General features: G+C 48.8%; 1 protein-coding gene across 1 annotated transcript in view; it reads right to left on the reverse strand.

Annotated features, from left to right (window-relative positions):
- LOC111956947 (epidermal growth factor receptor-like) overlaps positions 1–10,042 on the reverse strand; it is a 117,848-nt gene that overhangs the window by 36,327 nt on the left and 71,479 nt on the right. Inside the window, exons 4-6 of the mRNA XM_023977659.2 lie at positions 9,638–9,769; positions 9,296–9,364; positions 8,328–8,446 (exon numbers count right to left, since the gene is read on the reverse strand). Coding sequence (XP_023833427.1) covers positions 8,328–8,446; positions 9,296–9,364; positions 9,638–9,769 — 320 coding nt within the window. The remainder of the gene's footprint in view (positions 1–8,327; positions 8,447–9,295; positions 9,365–9,637; positions 9,770–10,042) is intronic.

Here is a 10,042-nt window from a genome sequence, read left to right on the forward strand (position 1 = left end):
ACAAATCCACGAAAATCACATTGTATGATTTTTAAGTAATTCATTTGCATTTATTGCATGACATAAGTATTTGATCACCTACCAACCAGTAAGAATTCCGTCTCTCACAGACCTGTTAGTTTTTCTTTAAGAAGCCCTCCTTCTCCCACTCATTACCTGTATTAACTGCACCTGTTTGAACTCGTTACCTGTATAAAAGACACCTTCCACACACTCAATCAAACAGACTCCAACCTCTCCACAATGGCCAAGACCAGAGAGCTGTGTAAGACATCAGGGTTAAATTGTAGACCTGCACAAGGCTGGGATGGGCTACAGGACAATAGGCAAGCAGCTTGTGAGAAGGCAACAACTGTTGGCGCAATTATTAGAAAATGGAAGAAGTTCAAGATGACCGTCAATCACCCTCGGTCTGGGCTCCATGCAAGATCTCACCTCGTGGCGGATCAATGATCAGAGAGACGGTGAGGATCAGCCCAGAACTACACGCAGGACCTGGTCAATGACAAGAGAGCTGGGACCACAGTCACAAAGAAAAACATTAGTAACACACTACGCCGCATGGATAAAATCCTGCAGCGCACGCAAGGTCCCCCTGCTCAAGCCAGCGCATGTCCAGGCCCGTCTGAAGGTTGCCAATGACCATCTGGATGATCCAGAGGAGAATGGGAGAAGGTCATTTGTTCTGATGAACAAAATAGAGCTTTTGTCTAAACTCCACTCGCGTGTTTGGAGGAAGAAGAAGGAAGAGTACAAACCCAGAACACCATCCCAACCGTGAAGCATGGAGGTGAAACATCATTCTTTGGGGATGCTTTTCTGCAAAGGGACAGGACGACTGCGCACCGTATTGAGGATGGATGGATGGGCCATGTATCGGCAGATCTTGGCAACAACCTCCTTCCCTCAGTAAGAGCAATGAAGATGGGTCTGCTGGGTCTTCCAGCCATGACAACGACCCGAAACACACAGCCAGGGCAACTAAGGAGTGGCTCCGTAAGAAGCATCTCAAGGTCCTGGATGCCAGTCTCCAGACCTGAACCCAATAGAAAATCTTTGGAGGGAGCTGAAAGTCTGTATTGCCCAGCGACAGCCCCGAAACCTGAAGGATCTGGAGAAGGTCTGTATGGAGGAGTGGGCCAAAATCCCTGCTGCAGTTGTGCAAACCTGGTCAAGAACTACAGGAAACGTATGATCTCGTAATTGCAAACAAAGGTTTCTGTACCAAATATTAAGTTCTGCTTTTCTGATGTATCAAATACTTATGTCATGCAATAAATGTAAATGAATTACTTAAAATCATCAATGTGATTTTATGGATTTTTTTTCAGATTCTGCTCTCACAGTGAAGTGTACCTCTGATAAAAAATTACAGACCCTACATGCTTTGTAAGTAGGAAAACCTGCAAAATCGCAGTTATCAAATACTTGTTCTCCCCACTGTAGGTTTGGGTACTCATTGGGTGACGGTACCGTTTATATTTAGGTGCAGGAGCTACGCACATACTTTTGAGCTAATATTCTACAAAGAGGAACAGGAGCTCAAACAGTAGACATTGTGGTGCCGGTACTCAGCTCCTACCCAAGTAAAGTACGGCCTAATCATCAATTCGACCCACTTCACTGACAGAGAGCACTAGACCATATAACAATCCATACTAACTCATTATACACGCATTATCTCTCCGGGGCTCTCACAGTTGAAGTGTACCTCTGATAAAAAATTACAGACCTCTACATGCTTTGTAAGTAGGAAAACCTGCAAAATCGGCAGTGTATCAAATACTTGTTCTCCCCACTGTAGGTTTGGGTACTCATTTTGGGTGACGGTACCGTTTATATTTAGGTGCAGGAGCTACGCAATACTTTTGAGCTAATATTCTACAAAGAGGAACAGGAGCTCAAACAGTAGAACATTTGTGGTGCCGGTACTCAGCTCCTACCCAAGTAAAGTACGGCCTAATCATCAATTCGACCCAGCCTTCACTGACAGAGAGCACTAGGACCATATAACAGAGCCATATATACTCATGATAACACTGCATTTCTATTTCATGCCTTAGCTTAGCCAGAGAGGAATAGGTGACGCTGGCTTAGCTCCCAGCTGGGGACCCAGCCTGATTCTCAAGGCACTGTCAAAAAGCAGGGTTTAACCAGTGATATAATGGGTCACTGGATGCAAGAGCAACACAATTTGGTTTCAATCATAAAGTGGATAGAAAACACTGTTACGGGTGGGTGTATGGTTGGTTGTGAGCCAGTAAGTCACAAGGGAGCCTCATAAGAGAGAAATAATAATGTGTGAAATGCAATGTGGGTCTGTTTCCTCAAACCCTTGACTCTTGAGTGACGACACTGTTATTGGGTTAAGAAATAACTCTAAATAATACATAATAGCTTGTGAGAGATGCAAGTGTCCTCCCTTATGGAGTCACTCATGGCCTCTCTCCCTATAACCTCTGACCCCAGTACAATGTGAAGGTGGCTTCAGTCTCTCTCTTCCTGGTAAAATCACATGACATGGTGAGGTAATAATCCTGACCCCAGTACAGTGTGTGAAGTTGGTGCGTTGTCAGTCTCTCACCAGACAGTCTGGGTCCAGTACAGTGTGAAGGTGGGTTATGGTTAAGGTCTCTCACAGACAGTCTGGGTCCAGTACAGTGTGAAGGTGGGTTATGGTTAAGGTCTCTCACCAGACAGTCTGTAGGTCTGGGTCCAGTGCAGTGTGAAGGTGGGTTATGGTTAGGGTCTCACCAGACAGTCTGTAGGTCTGGGTCCAGTACAGGTGTGAAGATGGGTTATGGTTAGGGTCTCACCAGACAGTCTGTAGGTCTGGGTCCAGTACAGTGTTGAAGGTGGGTTATGGTTAGGGTCTCTCACCAGACAGTCTTAGGTCTGGGTCCAGTGCAGTGTGAAGGTGGTTATGGTTAGGGGTCTCACCAGACAGTCTGTAGGTCTGGTCCAGTGCAGTGTGAAGGTGGTTTATGGTTTAAGGTTCTCACCAGACAGTCTGTAGGTCTGGGTACAGTGTGAAGGTGGGTTATGGTTAGGGTCTCTCACCAGGACAGTCTGTAGGTCTGGGTCCAGTGCAGTGTGAAGGTGGGTTATGGTAGAGTCTCACCAGACAGTCTGTAGGTCTGGGTCCAGTGCAGTGTGAAGGTGGGTTATGGTTAGGGTCTCACCAGACAGTCTGTAGGTCTGGGTCCAGTGCAGTGTGAAGGTGGGTTATGGTTAGGGTTCCACCAGACATCTGTAGGTCTGGGTCCAGTGCAGTGTGAAGATGGGTTATGGTAGAGGTCTCACCAGACAGTCTGTAGGTCTGGGTCCAGTGCAGTGTGAAGGTGGGTTATGGTTAAGGTCTCACCAGACAGTCTGTAGGTCTGGTCCAGTGCAGTGTGAAGGTGGGTTATGGTTAAGGTCTCACCAGACAGTCTGTAGGTCTGGGTCCAGTGCAGTGTGAAGGTGGGTTATGGTTAGGGTCTCACCAGACAGTCTGTAAGGTCTGGGTCCAGTGCAGTGTGAAGGGTGGGTTATGGTTAAGGTCTCACCAGACAGTCTGTAGGTCTGGGTCCAGTGCAGTGTGAAGATGGGTTTATGGTTAGAGTCTCACCAGACAGTCTGTAGGTCTGGGTCCAGTGCAGTGTGAAGGTGGGTTATGGTTAAGGTTCTCACCAGACAGTCTGTAGGTCTGGGTCCAGTGCAGTGTGAAGGTGGGTTATGGTTAGGGTCTCACCAGACAGTCTGTAGGTCTGGGTCCAGTGCAGTGTGAAGGTGGGTTATGGTTAAGGTCTCTCACCAGACAGTCTGTAGGTCTGGGTCACAGTGGTGAGGTGGGTTATGGTTAGTTCTCACCAGACAGTCTGTAGGTCTGGGTCCAATGCAGTGTGAAGATGGGTTATGTTTAGAGTCTTCACCAGACAGTCTGTAGGTCTGGGTCCAGTGCAGTGTGAAGGTGGGTTATGGTTAGGCTCCACCAGACAGTCTGTAGGTCTGCGGTCCAGTGCAGTGTGAAGGTGGGTTATGGTTAAGGTCTCACCAGACAGTCTGTAGGTCTGGGTCCAGTGCAGTGTGAAAGGTGGGTTATGGTTAAGGTCTCACCAGACAGTCTGTAGGTCTGGGTCCAGTGCAGTGGAAGGTGGGTTATGGTTAGGGTCTCACCAGACAGTCTGTAGGTCTGGTCCAGTGCAGTGTGAAGGTGGGTTATGGTTAGAGTCTCACCAGACAGTCTGTAGGTCTGGGTCCAGTGCAGTGTGAAGGTGGGTTATGGTTAGGGTCTCACCAGACAGTCTGTAGTCTGGTCCAGTGCAGTGTGAAGGTGGGTTATGTTAGGGTCTCACCAGACAGTCTGTAGGTCTGGGTCCAGTGCAGTGTGAAGGGGGGTTATGGTTTAGGGTCTCACCAGACAGTCTGTAGGTCTGGGTCCAGTGCAGTGTGAAGGTGGGTTATGGGTTAAGGTCTCACCAGACAGTCTGTAGGTCTGGGTCCAGTGCAGTGTAAGGTGGGTTATGGTTAAGGTCTCACCAGACAGTCTGTAGGTCTGGGTCCAGTGCAGTGGAAGGTGGGTTATTGGTTAGGGTCTCACCAGACAGTCTGTAGGTCTGGGTCCAGTGCATGTGAAGGGGTTATGGTTAAGGTCTCACCAGAACAGTCTGTAGGTCTGGGCTCAGTGCAGTGTGAAGGTGGGTTATGGTTAAGGTCTCACCAGACAGTCTGTAGGTCTGGGTCCAGTGCAGTGTGAAGGTGGGTTATGGTTAAGGTCTCACCGACAGTCTGTAGGTCTGGTCCAGTGCAGTGTGAAGGTGGGTTATGGTTAAGGTCTCTCACCAGACAGTCTGTAGGTCTGGGTCCAGTGCAGTGTGAAGGTGGGTTATGGTTAAGGTCTCACCAGACAGTCTGTAGGTCTGGTCCAGTGCAGTGTGAAGGTGGGTTATGGTTAAGGTCTCACCAGACAGTCTGTAGGTCTGGGTCCAGTGCAGTGTGAAGGTGGGTTATGGTTAGGGTCTCACCAGACAGGTCTGTAGGTCTGGGTCCAGTGCAGTGTGAAGTGGGTTATGGTTAAGGTCTCACGAGACAGTCTGTAGGTCTGGGTCCAGTGCAGTGTGAAGAGTGGGTTATGGTTAGAGTCTCACCAGACAGTCTGTAGGTCTGGGTCCAGTGCAGTGTGAAGGTGGGTTATGGTTAAGGCTCACCAGACAGTCTGTAGGTCTGGGTCCAGTGCAGTGTGAAGGTGGGTTATGGTTAGGTCTCACCAGACAGTCTGTAGGTCTGGGTCCAGTGCAGTGTGAAGGTGTTATGGTTAGGGTCTCACCAGACAGTCTGTAGGTCTGGGTCCAGTGCAGTGTGAAGGTGGGTTATGGTTAGGGTCTCACCAGACAGTCTGTAGGTCTGGGTCCAGTGCAGTGTGAAGGTGGGTTATGGTTAGGGTCTCACCAGACAGTCTGTAGGTCTGGGTCCAGTGCAGTGTGAAGATGGGTTATGGTTAGGTCTCACCAGACAGTCTGTAGGTCTGGGTCCAGTGCAGTGTGAAGGTGGGTTATGGTTAGGGTCTCACCAGACAGTCTGTAGGTCTGGTCCAGTGCAGTGGAAGGTGGGTTATGGTTAGGGTCTCACCAGACAGTCTGTAGGTCTGGGTAGCAGTGTGAAGGTGGGTTATGGTTAGGGCTCTCACCAGACAGTCTGTAGGTCTGGGGTCCAGTGCAGTGTGAAGTGGGTTATTGTTAGAGTCTCACCAGACAGTCTGTAGGTCTGGGTCCAGTGCAGTGTGAAGGTGGTTATGGTTAGGGTCTCACCAGAAAGTCTGTAGTCTGGTCCAGTGCAGTGTGAAGGTGGTTATGGTTAAGGTCTCACCAGACAGTCTGTAGGTCTGGGTCCAGTGCAGTGTGAAGGTGGGTTATGGTTAAGGTCTCACCAGACAGTCTGTAGGTCTGGGTCCAGTGCAGTGTGAAGGTGGGTTATGGTTAGGGTCTCACCAGACAGTCTGTAGGTCTGGGTCCAGTGCAGTGTGAAAGGGGGTTATGGTTAGGGTCTCACCAGACAGTCTGTAGTCTGGGTCCAGTGCAGTGTGAAGGTGGGTTATGGTTAGGTCTCACCAGACAGTCTGTAGGTCTGGGTCCAGTGCAGTGTGAAGGTGGGTTATGGTTAGGTCTCACCAGACAGTCTGTAGGTCTGGGTCCAGTGCAGTGTGAAGGTGGGTTATGGTTAGGGTCTCACCAGACAGTCTGTAGGTCTGGGTCCAGTGCAGTGTGAAGAGTGGGTTATGGTTAGGTCTCACCAGACAGTCTGTAGGTCTGGGTCCAGTGCAGTGTGAAGGTGGGTTATGGTTAGGTCTCACCAGACAGTCTGTAGGTCTGGGTCCAGCAGTGTGAAGGTGGTATGGTTAGGGTCTCACCAGACAGTCTGTAGGTCTGGGTCCAGTGCAGTGTGAAGGTGGTTATGGTTAGGGTCTCACCAGACAGTCTGTAGGTCTGGGTCCAGTGCAGTGTGAAGGTGGGTTATGGTTAGGGTCTCACCAGACAGTCTGTAGGTCTGGGTCCAGTGCAGTGTGAAGGTGGGTTATGGTTAGGTCTCACCAGACAGTCTGTAGGTCTGGGTCCAGTGCAGTGTGAAGGTGGGTTATGGTTAGGCGTCTCACCAGACAGTCTGTAGGTCTGGGTCCAGTGCAGTGTGAAGGTGGGTTATGGTTAGGTCTCACCAGACAGTTGTAGGTCTGGGTCCAGTGCAGTGTGAAGGTGGGTTATGGTTTAAGGTCTCACCAGACAGTCTGTAGGTCTGGGTCCAGTGCAGTGTGAAGGTGGGTTATGGTTAAGGTTCTCACCAGACAGTCTGTAGGTCTGGTCCAGTGCAGTGTGAAGGTGGGTTATGGTTAAGGTCTCACCAGACAGTCTGTAGGTCTGGGTCCAGTGCAGTGTGAAGGTGGGTTATGGTTAGGTCTCACCAGACAGTCTGTAGGTCTGGGTCCAGTGCAGTGTGAAGGTGGGTTATGGTTAAGGCTCCTCACCAGACAGTCTGTAGGTCTGGGTCCAGTCAGTGTGAAGGTGGGTTATGGTTAAGGTCTCACCAGACAGTCTGTAGGTCTGGGTCCAGTGCAGTGTGAAGGTGGGTTATGGTTAAGGTCTCACCAGACAGTCTGTAGGTCTGGGTCCAGTGCAGTGTGAAGGTGGGTTATTGTTAGGTCTCACCAGACAGTCTGTAGGTCTGGGTCCAGTGCAGTGTGAAGGTGGGTTATGGTTAAGGTCTCACCAGACAGTCTGTAGGTCTGGGTCCAGTGCAGTGTGAAGTGGGTTATGGTTAAGTCTCACCAGACAGTCTGTAGGTCTGGGTCCAGTGCAGTGTGAAGGTGGGTTATGGTTAAGGTCTCACCAGACAGTCTGTAGGTCTGGGTCCAGTGCAGTGTGAAGGTGGGTTATGGTTTAGGGTCTCACCAGACAGTCTGTAGGTCTGGGTCCAGTGCAGTGTGAAGGTGGGTTATGGTTAGGGGTCTCACCCAGACAGTCTGTAGGTCTGGGTCCAGTGCAGTGTGAAGGTGGTTTATGGTTAGGGTCTCACCAGACAGTCTGTAGGTTCGGGTCCAGTGCAGTGTGAAGGTGGGTTATGGTTAGGGTCTCACCAGACAGTCTGTAGGTCTGGGTCCAGCAGTGTGAAATGGTTATGGTAGGGTCTCACCAGACGTTATCTGGTCCAGTGCGAGTGTGAAGGTGGGTTATGGTTAGGGTCTCACCAGACAGTCTGTAGGTCTGGGTCCAGTGCAGTGTGAAGGTGGGTTATGGTTGGTCTCACCAGACAGTCTGTAGGTCTGGGTCCAGTGCAGTGTGAAGGTGGGTTATGGTTAGGGTCTCACCAGACAGTCTGTAGGTCTGGGTCCAGTGCAGTGTGAAGGTGGGTTATGGTTAGGTCTCACCAGACAGTCTGTAGGTCTGGGTCCAGTGCAGTGTGAAGGTGGGTTATGGTTAGGGTCTCACCAGACAGTCTGTAGGTCTGGGTCCAGTGCAGTGTGAAGGTGGGTTATGGTTAAGGTCTCACCAGACAGTCTGTAGGTCTGGGTCCAGTGCAGTGTGAAGGTGGTTATGGTTAAGGTCTCACCAGACAGTCTGTAGGTCTGGGTCCAGTGCAGTGTGAAGGTTGGTTATGGTTAAGGTCTCACCAGACAGTCTGTAGGTCTGCGTCCAGTGCAGCTGTGAAGGGGGTTATGGTTAAGGGTTCTCACCAGACAGTCTGTAGGTCTGGGTCCAGTTGCAGTGTGAAGTTGGGTTATGCGTTAGGGTCTCACCAGACAGTCTGTAGGTCTGGGTCCAGTGCAGTGTGAAGGTGGGTTATGGTTAGGGTCTCACCAGACAGTCTGTAGGTCTGGGTCCAGTGCAGCCTGCAGCACAGTGTTCGTTGCAGCAGTCGATGGGGGACGGACCCTTACATCTCTTAGAGCACTGCTGGGCACAGTTCAGTTTCGTCACTAGAAAAGGATTAGAAATGCCAAATCAAATTTTATTTGTCACATGCTTCATAAACAACAAGTGTAGACTAACAGTGAAATGCTGAGTTACGGCCCTTCCCAACAATGCAGAGAGAAATAAAATAGAAAAATAATAGAAAAGTAAAACACGTAATAATACTGTAAAAGTAATAATAAATACACAATGAGAAATGATAACTTGGCTATATACACGAGGTACCAGTCCCGAGTCGATGTGCCGGAGTAAGAGGTAATTGAGATAAATATGTACATATACAGTAACTAGGAATTAAGTAACTAGGCAACAGGATAGATAATAAACAGTAGCAGAAGCATTTGTGATTGGTCAAAAWAAATGGTGCAAAAAGGGTCAATGCAGATAGTTGGCAGGGTAGCCTAGCGGTTAATAGCGTTAGGGCAGTACCCAAAAGGTTTCTGGTTTGAATCCCCGAGCCAACTAGGTGAAKAGTCTGTCAATGTGCCCTTGAGCAAGGCATTTAACCCTAATTGCTCCTGTAAGTCACTCTGGATAAGAGCGCCTGCTAAACAACTCAAATGTAAAATAGTCTGGGTAGGTATTTAGTTAATTATTTAACTAAACTATTTTGGGGTTAGAAGCTGTTGGTTCCTTAGTTGGTGCATTGGTACTGCTTGCCGTGCGATAGCAGAGAAAACAGTCTATGACTTGAGTGGCTGGAGTCTTTGAACATTTTTCTGGCCTTCCTCTGACACTGCCTGGTATAGAGGTCCTGGATGGCAGGGAGCTCAGCCCCAGTGATGTAATGGACCGTWMGCACTACCCTCTGTAGCGCCTTGCAGTTGTGTATGGTTTAAACTTGAAAGACTTACACGTCTGGCAGTGTTCTGGGCCGGGCGCCCAACAGGAACCATTGAAGCATCCAGGATCACATCTTTTACCTACAAAAACATAGATACAAATAAAAGTTTAGCAAAATCTTAACTTCCAAACCATTACTTTAATGTTTAATCAAATAAAGTTGGAATATTTGACAGTTGAAAGTGAAACATTACGAAACTGTTGGCCAAACTTGTTGAAGCAGCTTCCTGTTAATATCTTACAACATGAACCAGTCTAGCCTCAAGGGTGTATAAAAACACAAAACCTTGAATGGGATTATGGTAGGTACATTTATGTGARGCAATGTTTGTGTTGTAACAGGAGCTCCTTACAGAGCCGATAGTTGCTGGGTTCAGGTAACTGCATGTTGGGTTTGCTGTTACTGTTTACAATGTCCAACCACTGGATGGTCTCCACGTTACACAGCTGGTTGTCTGAGAACTTCACTCCTCCTTTCAGGATCTCTGGAAATTGGAGAGAGACTTGTTTATTTTCAGGTGGAAGCTAAATATTGGTGTGAATTAATCAATGTAATAAAGCTGTGTAGATGAAATACAACAAACTACTGAATCTTCAGATCCAGATGCAAGCCTAACTTCAACCCTAACCTCAAGCCTAACCTCAGCTTCATGTCCATATCCTGGTTCAACCCTAAACCTAGCTTCATGTCCACCTCAACCCTAGCTTCATGTCCACATCTTGGTTCAACCCTAACCCTCAACCCTAACCCTAGCTTC

The sequence above is a fragment of the Salvelinus sp. IW2-2015 genome, linkage group LG32, assembly GCF_002910315.2.
Source record: "Salvelinus sp. IW2-2015 linkage group LG32, ASM291031v2, whole genome shotgun sequence".
NCBI classification, from domain to species: Eukaryota; Metazoa; Chordata; class Actinopteri; order Salmoniformes; family Salmonidae; genus Salvelinus; species Salvelinus sp. IW2-2015.